General features: G+C 32.9%; 2 protein-coding genes across 8 annotated transcripts in view; both read right to left on the reverse strand.

Annotated features, from left to right (window-relative positions):
• The window catches only part of LOC112460275 (putative aminopeptidase W07G4.4), a 16,811-nt gene extending 11,806 nt beyond the window's left edge, over positions 1 to 5,005 (reverse strand). The window contains exons 1-2 of one of the 2 annotated variants that reach the window (XM_025024893.1): positions 4,912 to 5,005; positions 4,408 to 4,706 (exon numbers count right to left, since the gene is read on the reverse strand). In XM_025024893.1, coding sequence (XP_024880661.1) covers positions 4,408 to 4,424 — 17 coding nt within the window. In that variant the 5' untranslated portion in view covers positions 4,425 to 4,706; positions 4,912 to 5,005. Of the gene's footprint in view, positions 1 to 4,407; positions 4,707 to 4,904 lie in introns of both variants that reach the window. The other variant, XM_025024894.1, reaches the window with a different exon arrangement.
• An 841-nt stretch (positions 5,006 to 5,846) lies between these two features.
• LOC112460270 (sodium-coupled monocarboxylate transporter 1) overlaps positions 5,847 to 17,243 on the reverse strand; it is a 28,630-nt gene continuing 17,233 nt past the window's right edge. For 2 of the 6 annotated variants that reach the window (XM_025024879.1, XM_025024884.1), the window contains exons 2-6: positions 15,249 to 15,651; positions 14,503 to 14,677; positions 13,415 to 13,569; positions 12,817 to 12,957; positions 7,386 to 8,538 (exon numbers count right to left, since the gene is read on the reverse strand). In XM_025024879.1, the coding sequence (XP_024880647.1) occupies positions 7,386 to 8,538; positions 12,817 to 12,957; positions 13,415 to 13,569; positions 14,503 to 14,677; positions 15,249 to 15,604 (1,980 nt within the window). In that variant the 5' untranslated portion in view covers positions 15,605 to 15,651. Of the gene's footprint in view, positions 8,539 to 12,816; positions 12,958 to 13,414; positions 13,570 to 14,502; positions 14,678 to 15,248; positions 15,668 to 15,834; positions 16,624 to 17,243 lie in introns of those variants that run through there. The other 4 variants (XM_025024883.1, XM_025024882.1, XM_025024878.1 and 1 more) reach the window with 4 other exon arrangements.

A 17,243-nucleotide genomic window follows, 5' to 3' on the forward strand; every position in this document is an offset into this window, starting at 1 on the left:
GAGGGAGGGAGGGAGGGAGGGAGGGAGAGGGAGAGGGAGAGAGAGAGAGAGAGAGAGAGAGAGAGAGAGAGAGAGAGAGAGAGAGAGAGAGAGAGAGAGAGAGAGAGAAAGAGAGAGTTAAAATCTGCTATCTGCTAAAATTATGGCCTGTTAGATTTAAAAACGATGATGAATATGATAATGAACATATTTGTATTATTGAAACGATGATGAATATCGAGTATTTTCGTATTATGCAGAAAAGTAAATGCAAACTCTGTGTAATTTCATTTTTAAATAAAAGTATAAGTTAGAGACACGAACATGGAAAAAGAAAACAGTCTATTTTATTGATATGTCTTCAATCGATATTGATGTATTAATCTATTCATAAAGTGCGCTTTTCTAAACATTGAATATTAATATATGTTTTGATATCAAAACATGCAATTTTTTGTTATCACCATTTCCATTATAAACGGGATATGTCGAAAATTGTCTCCTGAGGCGAAGAAGTTTATATCTTATTGCATACGTAATATTAGAAGAAGTAAAAGAAGAAATATTATTGCAGACGTTAATGGTAATTTACATTAATATATGGCAATATATTAACATAAGTTAGAATATTAAATTTTTTATTTTATCAATAATTATAATATATTTGTACATTCCATTTTTATTTCGTTTTTTAAACATAGCAATAATGAAAACAAAATTTTCTCAAATTATTGATATGAAAATTGTAATTGTATTATTTTTGTAATTATACATGAAATTTTGCGCGTTTTTTATTCAATAAAATTGTCTGTAAAATCTCTTAATGCGAATCACACGGAAGATATGAAATTTTATTTGATATATTCTGCAGTGTTTATGGGTGTTGCATTTGATTCTCACTGCGAGAATGTTTTTCCATACACACATTCGTGATTTTATATTTGCAATTTCTTATTATTTTCGCAGTAAGATCGGATAACTGAATATTCGCATTTAAAAAAGAAATAAAATTACTATATAGATAACACTTTATGGCGAGTTAGTGACGCATACATTAAAGGACTGAGATAAACATTGCAGTATAAAATTTACACTGCTATTAAACTGTCGGACGTAATGTCAAAGCAATCCAGAGTTTATTTTTGATTTTACTTTATTTTTTGCTTATTTTCACTTATTCTTCAAAGTTTTGCCATTCATACACACGTTTTGCCTACCCGAACATTTGTATTATCCCATTTTATGTAAGGTAACATTATTATCCAATAAGCATAAACTAATAACTAAATGATCAAATAAGACTTTAGTCCTCAGTATAGATTTTTTTTGTTGATTATGTTATGTCATTATAACAAGCATTTTTATTTTGTAATAATAATCCGAAGCTAAAAGATTATTATTTTTATTTTGTTTTCATTGATTATGTTATTAAATATAAAAATCAATTTATTACATAAAATATTGACAAAAGTACATTGTTGATATTTTTTTAACTTATTTTAATTTATTTGTTTATAGATATATTTATAAACAAATGATATTTTATATATGATATTTTGTTAGAAGATAAATTGATATGAGCATCGTGCTGCAGCTATATAAATATTCTAAAAAAGACAGCATTCTTATCGATGACATTTAACCATAAATATCGTTATCTTCTGCTTCTATATTTAGCACTAATAATAAATTGAAGATATATTACTAAATGTGCGACTTGGAGAACTTGGAAAATGTTTTAGTTGGACAGCGCATAACCGTTAGATAAGATTACCAACGGTACCTTCCACGTGGAATACATTTGCATTACATTAACAATATCTATAGCATCGCTTTTACAGATGAAAGTCATTGTTGCTAAATTGCTTAGATACGAATATTCGAAAATTGCTGTTGTTAAAATTATATTTACGTGGCTAATATTTATACAATGCGATAAAAAATGACTGAATATGTTTTATGTTTGCATCTGGTTTTATTCTATCTATATGGATATACATTTGAATATGGAGATATATAGGTATGCGTATTTTATTCTATCTATATGGAGATATGTATATAGATTACATATCAACGAACATATTCTACAATTATATTATTTTTAGTTACTTACTTGTCTGGAATATGAACACACACACACACACATATGTGTAAAAACCACAGTGGTGTAAGTCAAATTTTTAAAAATATTTTCTTGTGTGCATAGATGCAATTTATATATTGTACATATTGCATCTATGCACACGAGAAAATATTTTTAAAAATTTGACTTACACTACTGTGGTTTTTACACATATGTGTGTGTGTGTGTTTTTATCCCTTCATATATATGTTCATATCCCAGACAAGTAAGAAAGTCTATACAAATATGGCTATAAATAAAAAGACCACATAAACCTCTCGCCATAATACCACAAAGGTCCTTTTTATGTAAGAGGAAAGAAAATATTAGAGAAGCAGATGTGCACGTATACTTATAAGAAATGTGCTGCATGAAATGCACGAAAATATCGAAGGTAATTCCGAAAAACGGTGCCAGCGAGTCGCTATGAAAACAGTGAGCTCTCTCTTACGATCATCTAACGATAACATCTTTCGAAGTATCTTTGTACTGCATCGACGCAAAATTATCTAGGCCACAAATAAAAAATATTTATCCTGGCTATGCTATCTATAATGATTGTTATGATTGTGAAATGTCCCGTTAATTAAAATCCGTGATTAGATTTATTCTAGATTCTATATCACAATCGGAAGATGTACAATTTAATTAGAAAATGCTTTATCAAGCTCGAAATATTCTTTTGCAACGATAACAATTAACGCAGACTTTGTTTTAATCCATGATAGATTTTCCATATTCGTATATCACGTTCTAACGTTAACAGGTTTTTCCGCTCGCGAAATCAACCCGGTCAATGCTGACTGGTCACAATTCGGATACAATAACGTCGAATTCTATGGAAGATAATAAATCTCAAGAGTACACATGATATCGCGCACGCGGTAAATCGAACATCGATCGATCGTGAACATAATCCAACAGACAATAATGCTTCCCCGCTCTTGTGAACGTATCTATATATATATCACGCGGTGATAATGAAGTCCTTATAGATCTACGATCATTGCTGCCATCAGGCGTTTTCATAGTCTCGCTTCGTACGGTTTACGCATGATGCGCTAATAATTTACCATATATTATCTATTTGCATCTGGCATTCGTCTAAATTAACAATGATTTAAAAAGTGGAAAAATCAGAAAGACACAAGTAATGTCAAGAAATTATAATGACCGCTACTTTGTGCGGCGCATGATATGTTGATATATCTATATATAATCTCGTTTTTATCACTACATAAATATTATTATTGATATTTGATTTTGCGCATTTGATCATTATTAGTTTTACTAGTCATGCTGGAACATATTGAATATGTTTTATAAAACCAACAGATATGTATCTCATAAGTTTCAAAAGAAACACTGTTAAGTCTTGCATAATTTGAGTTAAGAAAGAGTTAAAAATAACATCACGGAAACTTTTGTATTATATTAAACTTTGATATCGACTTATCTCAGCTGCTGATGAATGAAACTAGCTTCTATCAAGTGCATGCACAATATGCAATCAATCAGGAACGTATTCTAAGCTGCGAGCTAATGGTGTCGGAAACTTTGCAGCTTCAAAACAGTTGGGCACCACTGGGTTTCGCGTAACAGTGCGAAACAAACCAGCATTGGCTCAGAGAAATTCGCATTTCTCATGAGTTCGCGCGAATTCGCAAGCAAATATGTTCACGTCACGTTTTCGACGTAAACTACTTAATTATTCACCAAGAATCTACAATTTACAATGAATTACGAATTACCTGCTAATTATAGTGCATCTGATGGTAACAACACAACTTGGGCATTCAATATAGTACTTGATATCTACTATGACCAGAATAACGATGAATAACGATGATTATTCTAATTTTCTAAGTACAGCGGAAAATTGGAATACGAGATACGATAGAAATTTGGAGCACAACTTATAAACTTGAGTCTTTTCAGAAAAACGTAAAACCTTTGAAAGCATGGTGAATTTGTGTTTATATACAGCATTGAAATGCAAATATATAAACATCTTTTGTACGCGGGCATTTAATTTTACGCGATGCAACTATTCTTTTGTAAAGATAAGTCGAAGCGCAACGTACCTCGTATTTTTACCTATCTCCTCTATTATCATTTTAAAAAATTTAAACGATGGCTGATGATCCCAAGTAAATTGGACCCAAATCATCTGCGCGAGTGATCGTGCCCTTGTGCACTGAACTAGCATAATCCATTCAAAGATTATTCGCGTTTAGCAAAGAGCGTCGTATACCGGCGCATATCAGATCGGAGCATGTGTCGTGCAGGGTTCTCCGTACATTTACCTCGATTCCACCGCCATGATGCACCGCGCCCACGCCGTACTCCTAAAGATACTCCGTGTGAGATAGCGTACGGAAATGTATATGTATTATCTTCTGCACAACCGTATAACGTGAAATCCGTACGCTCTTCGATGACCGACGAAAATAGGCGCGCAGCGGTTCCACGTATTCTACGCGATCTTGCTGACGTACTGTCAAAATGGAGGTCTCGCGGCCTGATCGAACGCCTCGAAAAAGCGAAGAGCGCAGGATCGAAGCCGTACTCGCGGCACGCTTCAAACTTGAAATCCGGCGATTTACTGTAACAGCACAGAAAATAATTGGAAGAGTGAGGGAAAGAAAGAAAAATATATATTATGCATATATATTGTGTGTACGGACGTGTGTGTGAGTGAGTGAGTGAGTGAGTGAGTGAGTGAGTGAGTGGGTGAGTGAGAGAAAGAGAGAGGGAGAGAGGGAGAGAAAGATGGAAATAGAAGAGCGATAAAAGCAGGAACTTTATACTGTTATCGCTCGGTGTGCCAGCGATATTATCATCTCCCGCGCGATGAGATTTGCGAGCAGCCAACTCGAGAACGCGCGCAATACTAAAGCCTGTGTTTTTGCGCATATAACCGACCGTCTTGCTACTTCACCACTACAGAGCTATTCTGTCAAGGTAGGATGTGTACTGGCGATACTACTACCATTAAATCGCTGCAACGTTGCCAGCGTTTGTCTGGATACCGGATCACCTCGAACCTCGAACTTGAATTTCCAGTCCCGAAGAAATGCAATGTCGATGGTCAGATCACCGATTGTCCATAGGTCCATAGGTCTATAGGTCCACAGGACTGTGCACTGTGCTTGTCTGACTTCCTCGTAATCTTTATTTTATTTATATATGCCTTATTGTTATATACGCAAACAATCATTTCACACAAATGTGAACGAGAACAACGGCTATCTCATGTTTACTCAAATTATATTATTTACCATAAAGCAAGACAGAGGCGATTCTTAAACCCCTTGCACAATAGGCGATAGCGATAGCGATAGCGACAGCAACAAGGTTGCCGACAAAGCTATAGTAGCTGTCGCTATCGCTATCGCTATCGCCTATTGTGCAAGGGTCTTTATCTTCATTGAGAAGATTTTATATATATATATATATATATATATATATATATATTTTATAAGAAAATAACGTTTAAAATAACGTATATCAAATTTTAAATACCACATATTTAATTACGTTAATATCTATTGGACAGTTGTCGAATTATCGTCTACAGATATGCAAAGACTTTACAGATTATAAGCATTAATAATTTGAAAATACGCTTGTTAAATAAAATTAAACTAGTTTTTGTTGTATATCGTATTAAAAGTATATCGTATTTAAGATTAGCATTTGCACGAAAGAGGTTATTTTAAGAGGCAAATAACTGTAAGACGAATAAAAATTAATGAGTTGTATTATTGAAATAATAAATAGGTATGTAGGCACTATGGTATATACAAATAAAATCAACGATCACAGTCGTTGGATTGGCATCATTTACAAATCTACATTATCATATATTTCGAAGAGCACAACATTCTACTTATAAAATAACTCACACTCTCTGAAGTACAAAAATTGACTGTAATATCGAAGTTTAGTGCTAAAAACTTAAAAGTAATGCACACGCGAATTACACACATACACATGTCAGATACGCGTAACTTTCTGCAAAATATAATATTACTTATTGGTATGGAAAGTTCGAAACTCGTTTAAGATCTAAATACTACGTTAGAGGAACCCTTACATATGATTGCTATTTCGCAATCTAATATATCTTCATCTTTAATATAATACGAAGATATATATTATTGCACAGAATCGATTCCAATCATTGAATCTCATATGAAGTTATAAAATATTGATGTATTTCTGTGTTAGTATATTCAGACTATACTGCTTCTTTATTTAACTTCTTTAGACTTTAGAGGATCGATGGAATTTTACTTTCATTATTTCCACGATAAAGAGAAAAATTTCCTAGCATATTTACAAAATAAAAATAATATAACTTGAAAAGACATGAATTTTTCACGAACAAATATGTGAAAACAATCCGAAAAGAATTTTTTTACCATTTTGATTTATTTTTTCATATGGAAATATTGTTGAAAGATGTACTTTTATTGTTAAAATATATCTTTAAAATTGATGGATAAATAGGATTCAAGAAATTAATCCTCCTTGAGGGAGAATGGAGAATCCTACTGAATATATGTATAATTCAGGAAGAAGCGTAACAAGAATACACTTGAATGCATATTATTATTTCGACAATACAATCGAAATATCGTGTAGCAATAAAAGTGAAAAAATTTATTAACCGATAATTTGATTATTTTTCGTTATCTGTAATCAAATTACAGAACTATATATCCACGTTTTCGATTATTCTAAACGTGACTCTTTTTACCAATTGTTAGTAGTAATTACACCGATAATTATACCGATTTCTATTTCTGTTCTCTTCGCTCAGATACAGAAATCATTCATTGCGAGTGGTGATGTGAATTCTATTCAGCAAACACGTGTGTACTTGACAATTTTTCCCAGTAAATCGTGTTCATGTCTAAATGCAGCTTACGTCACGCGTGTCTCGTAGTTAACTCTAATTGGCACACGCAAGTTAGAAGTTTTCGCGAATTGCATCCCTGAATTGCCTTCATTTGAGTGATATTTTGAGCTGAATGTGAGTGTAGCTCGAGTACTGTAATCGAGGGAAACTTTGCTTACACGTAATTACGTTTCATGTATGCGCACAGGTCACAAACCCGCGTTCCATGTTCGGATAATAAAATTTGGTACTAACATATACACAGCTGTTCGCTCGCTGAGTTCATCACAGTATATCCCTATTCTCGCAAGTGTCGATCCAATGGTGATAGTGCGAATAATGCACGAAGAACTTTTATCCCGATCTTGCATCATAGTATTATAATTTAGTGTGCTTGCCAATCTCATTGGTTACATCAAGGGAAACGTTCTTTAGCGCGTTCAGTTTCTCCATATAGCTATCATTTAGGTGTTGCTTTCCTCTATCATCGACACATATTTGAGGAGTTATCTTCTCGACACTATCGGGAATAGACATCACCGAGGAAAGGGTGGCATTCGTGACGTCCGTATCATTTTTATTCCCAAGACGAGTGTTGCTGGCGTAGAGCCTCCGCTTTCCGGGAAATAATCCCGCTATCTTTCGTGCTGTAGGATGTAGCAAGTGCTCCTCGTACTTATCAGCTTCGGCATCAGCCGTAATTAAACTCACGACGATACCGACGCCGACTGTCGTTATGCTACCAATGAGAGCGTAATACATATAAGTAATCCCGTAAAGAACATTTAAAGGATTAGACGATTTATTGCTCTCATCGACAGGCAATAACGTAATGTTTTCCTGAGGTGTCGTCCAACTGGAGACGTTCGGTGTAGAATATTCTAGACTAATTGGTTTGGTATCCCATGAGGAAAACGTCTCGTTTTGGCAATTTTCCGTCGATAGAGGTAGCATCTCGACCACGGTACCCAAACTGAGATGACCGAAGGTGATCCACATCGTCGTTACGTGGCTGAAAATCATACCAGCGGCGGCACCTTTCCAATTGGCGCAAGGTACCAACATGGCGAGGAGGAATACACCGAGAAGAGGTCCAGACGTCGCCGACGTCATCAGCATAGAAGATTCTATTACGCCAGACAACATGGCTACCAAGAAGCTAATGCCGATTATTAGCAAACCGTAGATGACACCGATTATTTTGATCGTCCAAAGCTGCTGCGTGTCTTTCAGAGCAGTCATCGCAGGTATGTGACTCAGGAAATCCTCGAAAGTCACCGTTGCGAGAGAACTGAGATTCGATACCGCCAAAGTCAAGGCGCTGTTGAAAAGAGTTGCCATTACCAGACCTAGCATTCCGGGTACATTGGAGAATTTGTCTTCGACGTAGAACGGTACAATCTCGTCGATTTTGGAAATATATCCCAGACTGAGTGGATCGCAGTCGGCGTAATTAGTAAAAATCACCATTCCAACGATCCAAGATAATGAGAACAAGATCACAATTATAGGCATGTTGGCCATCATTGTCCTGAAAATAAAAACACATTTTTTGGTTACAAAAGTCGGAGACCGAAATATTAAACTATCTTATATAAGAATTTACGATAGATTGATATAACAGTCCTGAGTCCAAGATAGCAATAGTATTAAAATAGATTAAGAAGTACAAGAGTCACTTGTGTTGTTATATAAACGCATGACATAATTTTTGAAAAAATTAATGTTATATAATTGTTATTTGCTTGTCATGCTTGTTTTGCAAGTTCTTTAATAATTATATTTCTCTCTTTCAATGCATGCACAACAGGTTTTTGTGCTTGCATTATGGTCTTGTTATACGCAATGATTGCGATAAATTTGATATTTGTTAACCACAGTAATACTTGATGTAATTGACTGATAACGCAACAACGATTTGTGACAATAATTGTAATCGAGTGACGTCAAACTAAATATTTAGCAGAAATCCAATGGATTTTGTTTCAATATAATATGCGTACATATCACATCCATCGGATGTATAATATTATAAAGTGGTTAATATATATATATATATATATATATATATATATATATATATACATATATACATATATACATATATACATATATATATTTTTGCATTTGTATAGGTATACTGATTGTCAAATGCTTATTGTTTCTATAATTATTGTAAATTATTTCACATTATTTAACCTAGCAAGAGATTGAATTTACCCAAAAGAACTATTATATTTATTTTTAGTCATTAATTACCCTATTCTTATAATAAAATATGAGACTTGCAATAAGTTTTATATATTTCAGACACATATTTAAAATGAATTACTTGAAATGGTTTTAATGCAAGCATATAAGGATAATGTATGCATTTATATGCCAATATTCATCTGTATGCGAACAATATTATTTTGTAAGATTTAACTTGAATAGCATATGACAGTATCACGCACGTCGGAAGAACTTGTTACGTAAGCAAAAATAAAACGGAAAGTAACGAACAATTGATGAAAGAACAATAAGGCAAATGAACGCGAGTGCAAATGATAATTATATAATGCAATAGTCATTCTAATAATTGTTCTTTCAACTTTTTGAGATAATGGAGCCCATTTACATGACATTATAATTCGTAACGGAAAAAGATAAAAAGTAAGATAAAAAATAATTGGAGGAAAATAAGATAATAAAAGTGATTAAATTCTTAAATATAAAATAAGAATGATTCAGATAGATGTATAGCAGATACTTGTAATTTGCATTAATGAACACCCATGGCAATTAAATCAATTATAATGTATCTTGACGTTAATTAAAATGCCCATCAAGGAAGTCTGAAAGAATATCGAGTATAACCGCTTACGTAGCATAATGCGTAACATCAATATACATTAGCACGGGTAAATTCTGTAACAACATATATTTTTAGCTAGCCGACAGTGACGACGCAGTCATTCATTATAATTTTGTAATGTCGCTAGGTATCTTGTAGCAGTCTACATTGTCTACAATAACAAATGATGTTTTAAGCGGTTTTAATTCTTCATCATTCTGAATACTTAGTTTCGCTTTCTCTCGGCGAGATATTTATCCAGTTATTTTAGTAAATGCATTGTTTATAGAACAGACTTTATTCTAACATACGTCGACGACTGTTGCACCGATATTATAGACCTCTTATTGAATAGAGAGAATCTCTGTACTAAAAGTTTGGCGCGGCGCCATTCGGCTCCCTACGGGGCTTTCATTGATTATGTGGTAATAGTAACTGTGGGCACAATTTCCTAAATCGCTCCAATCGTGCCACTTCCCAAAAACTTTCTATCGCCGATACGACGACACGGGAAATTATCGATGTAAAATCTATTAATTTGTCATCACACGCTGAGAAATTTATTTTATAGTTTCCGACATATTAACTACATTTTATAGTAACGATATGAAATATAAATAATCATATTATGCGTGTACAATAGTTATATGAAAACTTTTTTTTATAAATAATTTAAACCCTCTTTATTTTAATCTATTATCGCACATAAATATGGTTATTAGAAAAAAAGTTCTAAAGCAAAGTCTTTTCAATAGAATGTAAATGACGCGCAATATTCCAAACTGATTTTAAATTAAGTTTTATAGATGCTCAAAGTTAGATATAAAATAATAAGAAGAAAATTTGAGTTAAATTTGAGTAAAATTTTATTGAATCTCTAATGATATATTTTTATTAAGGTGTCGAGAACTTCACAAGCTTGTCACTGGATTAAATATAAAATTTTATTTTTGTCACAGAAATATCCGCTTAGATTTTTCTGACAATACATTTGCGAGTAATAAAATTTTACGGACCAACGTAATGCATTTGTTCCACGTAATATTTCAATTTGAGTGCAGTGGCACCGCAGCAAATTTGTGGCCGTGAGCTTTTATACGCTTTCGATTGCCATCAGACCTCGAACTAGAAAAATGTACGGTTTTACGTTGACTACCTACTGTATATGCACCTCAATGTTTCGCTACGGTTAAAATTGTGCCAGTGTGTGAGCTACTTCAATTGTGCAAATAGCTGTATTTGTATACGTTATAAGCGGAATAAGTTTCACATAATAAAACATTAAAAATAAAGTTCACTAAAAAGAAACGTTTTCCTAAGGCTAAATGTAACACAATTTCTGTAAACGGAAATTTCTGAATTTAATTTTACGATGAAGAATGTGCTCGTATATCATGATAATGATATGACATTTTGAGAAAAGGCATGCTTTAAAATTTTTTTCTTTTTGATATGGTTTCTGTTAAAAAGATACGTTATTAAATCAATAAAACTAGTGAATTTTTAGTTAATAAGTTCATCAAAGTTTATTCGAAGTTTCAAATCGAATTATTTCATTTCTGACCAAGCGAGCAATGGAAGCCACAAAATTACATTGGAACTTTGAATAAATGTCAGGAAATATCAGACTGATATTAAAATATTACTATTTTTATTAGATTTTTGTCGTAATTAAAAAATTGATTCAAGTGTATGATAAATTATGCCCATTTGTCAATTAATTGTTAGATTTATGAACGCGGCACTGTAAAAATGTGGCACTGTAAAATGATGGGTATAATACTCTACGGCTATAATATTCTATTATAATATTTTTCAGATTTATTCTTTAGTCGTAAAACATGGATTTATAATAATTTATAATAATTTTTATTTAAAATATTATATATATTTATAATTAATATTTGTTTTATAAGATTACTTTTTTTCTACTATATTTTTACCTCTGTTTTTTCTTCTCGTATTATTTTAATTTCCAAATCGAAACTGTTTACATATAAGATAAGAGTTATTTGCATGATTTAGTATGAATAATAATTTACATTGCGCATGTTAATGAATCATTAAACAAACTCAGGTGGCAGCAGCGAAAAATTTCAACAAGTCACGAGCAAATGCGTGTACATATCAGATGTAACTGAAATACATGCCAACACCCAAAAAGAATTTCGTTTTCTAAAAGGATGAAAAATCCATTAGCGAATATATCTAAATCTTGGCCAAAAATCTCTAAAATCTATCTTATTTTAAAATAAAATTATATTAAATAATAATGTACTAAATCTATTAAATAATATGTCATTATGAATTACAAAGGGGGACACTTTACATGTAAAATATTATGAAATTCTATATTCTCGCAAAGTTTTTTTATTAAGCATAAAAAAATGCAGTTATCACTTTAGCAAAATATCAAATATTAAATTTGAATCTATAGTATAGTAACGTATGATATATTTTTTTGCCATTAAATTAATTTTAATAATAAAATTTAAGTTTTGTTATGTTATGTACATAAAAGTTTGCGTACAATTGCAAGTGCATATAATTACTAATAATAATGTTTCTGTAACAAAAAATTAGTAAAATATTTTAGAACAAAATATTTATTTTAGTGTCTTAAGAAATCTCGCGTGTTTGTTAGCAGAATTTTGTATCATAATTTCTATACGATCTATCTAACTATGACTAATACAATTTCTAAAAATGAAAAGTTTCTTATTGAATCTCTTTTTCCGTTTGATTGAAGCTATTTTATGCATTACGAATGCGCATTTGTACTCAATTTTTTCATTTATGTCTTGAATGTTTAAAGTGATAATTCGTAGAACACTTTGCATAAATCACATTATACTTTAGATCATTCGACGAGTTGTGCATAATGTGTCATACAAGTCTGTCGTTTATCGATGTACGCTAAAAGTGTGGATAGGTTTGTTCAAAGTTTCGTACCGACACAAAAAGTTTACTTACTTGACAACCTTTCTTTGGCTGGACATACTGCAATATCTCTGAACAAAATTCTGCTGACATCCGAAAATGGATAAACTCATGAAAAGCTGACCTAGTGTCGCCGACGCTGTCGTTACTCGAAGAGTCGGATCCATATCAAAACTGAAAAAAAAAGTTACTGAATGAGGGAATACTTTATCGTAAAATATGCTTGTAAAGTTTCAGAATATGAAACGTTTTTTTTATAAAGAAACACTCAATTATTTAAATTCTTTCGCAATTTGAAAAAAAAAATATGAATGTTTTATTGTCTCCCCAAAATTTCAAAGATGCAGAAAATGCACAACCCGTGAAATAATTTTGCGCCGCTGCGGAATTTAATAATTTTAAATTGTGAAATGTGTAGCGAAGAATTTTAATATAAAATCGCATTTTAACATTATTCAATTTACTGACAGTTAGTTGGAATTGTATATTTTCGTCGAGATTAATAATTCTAAAGTTCAGAGACGAAATGCGAAATTACGCAATAGGAATTCCGTACACGATTCATTTCAAGCGTAATATTGAAATCAAAATTATATGCATTCAATGTTCGCGAATTATCAGTGTGACATACTTGAAGAAATCTAGTCGTCCGCGCTCGTAAGTTACATTGAAGACACTAGCCGGTCCGCCAGCTTTGATAGTTCCCTGAATGATGATGACCGCAGATACACCAATCATTGTCAGGCCTTGTATAACGTCCGATAGAATAGCAGCTTTTAAACCTCCCTAAAAAGTAAACATATATATATATATAAATATATATTAATAAGTGTTCGTGAAATAACATAATTTTTTATTGTTATTAAGTGACTAGTAATGAAATATTTTAAATGATTTGAAATGATGAAAAATTTCAAATCAATATCAATTATTCAATTTTTTAGATATTTCAATAGTGCTAAACTATTTTTGCATAGAAAAGTAATCCGCTGTTAGAAATATACGTTTGCTGTTATAACAAATATATTCTACGTCACATTGATATCCCATTATTCCAAAGTTTAATATTAAAAGTCATACGGTTTTCATTACTTTTTATAATAACGCGGCTTGCTGTCATTATTCGCCCTTCAATGCGCCCTATTTATATGCGTGCTTGATTGCTCCAATTTCCTATGTGTAGGGACGAATATAAGTAATTTGCCGCTGGAATGTAATTTGCGCGAAAAGCTCACTTAATCAAAATTATTTCGTAATTTTACTATTCATTTAAATCCGAAATATTGAACTTTCCGAAAATATTGCTTTCACGAGAACCGTCACAAATAATTTATTTTTTCGCAGACTGAAATTGATATAATTTCAATTTTAAATAAATGGATACCAATTACAGAGTGCAATGGCATTGGCTAATATGCCACTTGATGTTGGTATGCTATAACGAAAAATATAGTTTACGTTTATTATTGCATTTTCACGAATAAATATAATAGACATTTTTATATAAATATTGCATTGCGTTATATTTTGCATATATTATGATTTCAATCTACGCTCTTTGTAAGAAATCTCAACGTTGATTATTTAACTTTAATTTTTAAACGAAATATTAAATAAGAAAAATGAGAAAGAGAATGTGTATTTAAAAATTTTGTTTGGTGAGTAAATATAGATGTTTGTGAAACATACAAGTATATAACATAATATACATGTTCTTACTATGATCGTGAAAGCCACAGAAATAGTCGTTATTCCCACAATACTAGCCCAGTATGGAAGTCCTATTACCGCTTTCAGAGCAACGCAAGGGGTGAATACCGTGACCGCCAAGTTCAGGAGACTCCGTACGACGTAAGAGAAACTCGCCAGACATCTGACTAGTTTTGACTTGAACCTGGGGAATTTACATAATTAAGAGAGCTGAAATGAAGGATCCGACGTGATGAATTATCTTCGTATTAATTGAACATGATCGTTATATATTATAATATGTAACATTCTTCACGTTTTTTTAAAGCGCTTTATTAAATATTAGTAACTACGACATGTATAGAAACAATTTCTTTTTCCAGAAATTCTATCATTTTAACTCTTCAATACACGGATACTCGGGTACTCATTTCAAATTAAATGTTGAACATTTTTATGTTTTTATGCAAATTTTATTATGGCGCCTCAGATCCTTATCTTTCGAGCAACAAAGAACAGTTTTGCATAAACATAATCTCGTTTTCACTTTTGCGTTTTCATTTTTAGCGGAAACCTTAATATTAAAATCGAATACAGCGCTATTTAATGTATCGGATATCTAGATATTCATTATTTCTTGTAAAATATTACGAAACATTGAAACAATGGAACTCAATCTTCATCTTCCATCAATAGATGTTTTTATATAAAACACAAAGAAGAATATTACATACCAATTATTGCGCAGTCAAAGAAAAAACAACCGTAAAAATTACCTCATGTCCAAATATTGGTAGACTGACGTGATACCGAGGCTGTAGTAAACGGGTACGAAGATGAAACAGACGATGGGATACGCCAAGAGCATTCCGTATAGAGTCTCCCACATGGCGCTGCCTCGATAATACAGCTCCGAAGGATAACCCAGGAAGGACCTGACGCCGAGAGTTCCACGTGCGATTGATAGCATCATCGCGCCCATCGACACGCTGCCGGTGGCGAACACGTAATTCGCCTTCGTCTCCTTTTTTTTCGTTTTGAAGTTTCCCCATAGCGGTATCACGAAGGAAATTACGATGAACCCGATGAACACCAGATAGTCCACCACCATAGATGTGATATGGGTCGTCATCCCGGATCCACGATTACTTCGGAACTCCTTCCGTGATCGAGGTTCGTCTGCGTATTGAAGATGCTAAGTTCCAAGTTCAACAATGATTCGTATTAGGAGTGTGTCACTCGATACTTTCGAAGCTCTCGATTACGAGGTGAGTGGCTCGTCGAGAGACGCTCGAGTTGTCGAGTGCCGCAACAATTGTTTCTATCGGAAGTGTCAGCTCGGCGCGCTTGGATGCTATATACCTCTAACGCGATTCTTGCCTGATCCTCGCCTGATCGCTGCCCGTTGAAATGTCGCGAAGAGATTCGTATTCACGAAGATAATAAGCGTGATAAGTTCCGGCAAGGGTAATAACGGAAACTCGCCGATAACGTACGCTTATATGCGCGTTCGCGTGTATGCATACGCGCGCGTGGATCTCGTTATGCAATTTCACGAGATACGCTAATATGACTCAATACGATCAATGCGACGCGAACGGAGCGACAGCACGTATTGACTACCAACGTGGTGAAGCACTTGACGTTATTATGCTAATAACCTCGAAGAAGAGAGAAAGAGAGATAGAGAGAGAGCAGACGTAGTGGGGATGATGTTGACGAAAGGAGGGAGCCCGGAAGAACACGGTAGCTTCTTATCTTCTACCGCTATTGTTTATCGGCGTCGCGCCGGCGCTCCTGTATAAGCTCTTTTCATTGACTTTATATCTCGTTCATTTCTTGCAAAAGAAGAAGACACCTGATCTTTTAAAGAGCATAATTGTTTATAATGTGACCTATTGTTGAATAAATTTATGCAACAGGCTGTAAAGATGCTTACGAATTTTAATAGTGTCGATGCTTACGTCACTTCTTGCAACGTTTATCCACGAAGGCATTCATTCCTAAAGAAGGAAAAGTAGACATTTGTACTTGTAGTTTTGCAGACACGCTATTACAATATTGTTCTCGGCTTATTTTGCTAAAAATGTTCTAATAAGTATGATGTTTTCGCATATGAGAGAGAGAGAAGAGAGAGAGAGAGAAAGAGAGAGAGAATATGAAGAACAATTCTATTATATATATTGGCTGCGGTCCACTTGACGCTACAAATACCTCGAAGGATTTCTTCTCCTTTCTTTCAATGGAGAAGGAAGGAGAGGAAAAACGCTTCAAAGCATTTGTAGCGTCAAATCGACCGTAGTTAATATAATACAGAGAATATTACCTATTCTATTATACCTGTATAGAGAAGGATTTGCCTAGGTATATGCGATAAATTTTTATATAAATAATTAAAGCTTTTCGACAAAGCTTGTTACTAATATAAATTAATTGGTACGTTGCGTCATATGAGATTTATTTATACGTTTTATTGCTGTTTATTCTTCATAAACAAATCAATAAAATTGATGCCCTGGATTTTTAAATGTAATTGGCAAAATAATTTCGTGATGTTGCGTCAATAAATTTCAAATTAACAGAACGTTACATATATACATACATATGTATACATATTAAAAGTAATATCTTTTATTATAATTTACATTACATTGTTTAAGAGTTAAATATTTTAAAATTACCGTTTTTTTATAAAAAAAAGAAATCCACAAATAACTTATAATTCTAATATGTAATTAAATTTATTAAAATTTCCAAAAAGAGTAAAACAA

The sequence above is a fragment of the Temnothorax curvispinosus genome, unplaced genomic scaffold (assembly GCF_003070985.1).
Source record: "Temnothorax curvispinosus isolate PA1 unplaced genomic scaffold, ASM307098v1 QBEX01010444.1, whole genome shotgun sequence".
In the NCBI taxonomy this organism is placed as follows: domain Eukaryota; kingdom Metazoa; phylum Arthropoda; class Insecta; order Hymenoptera; family Formicidae; genus Temnothorax; species Temnothorax curvispinosus.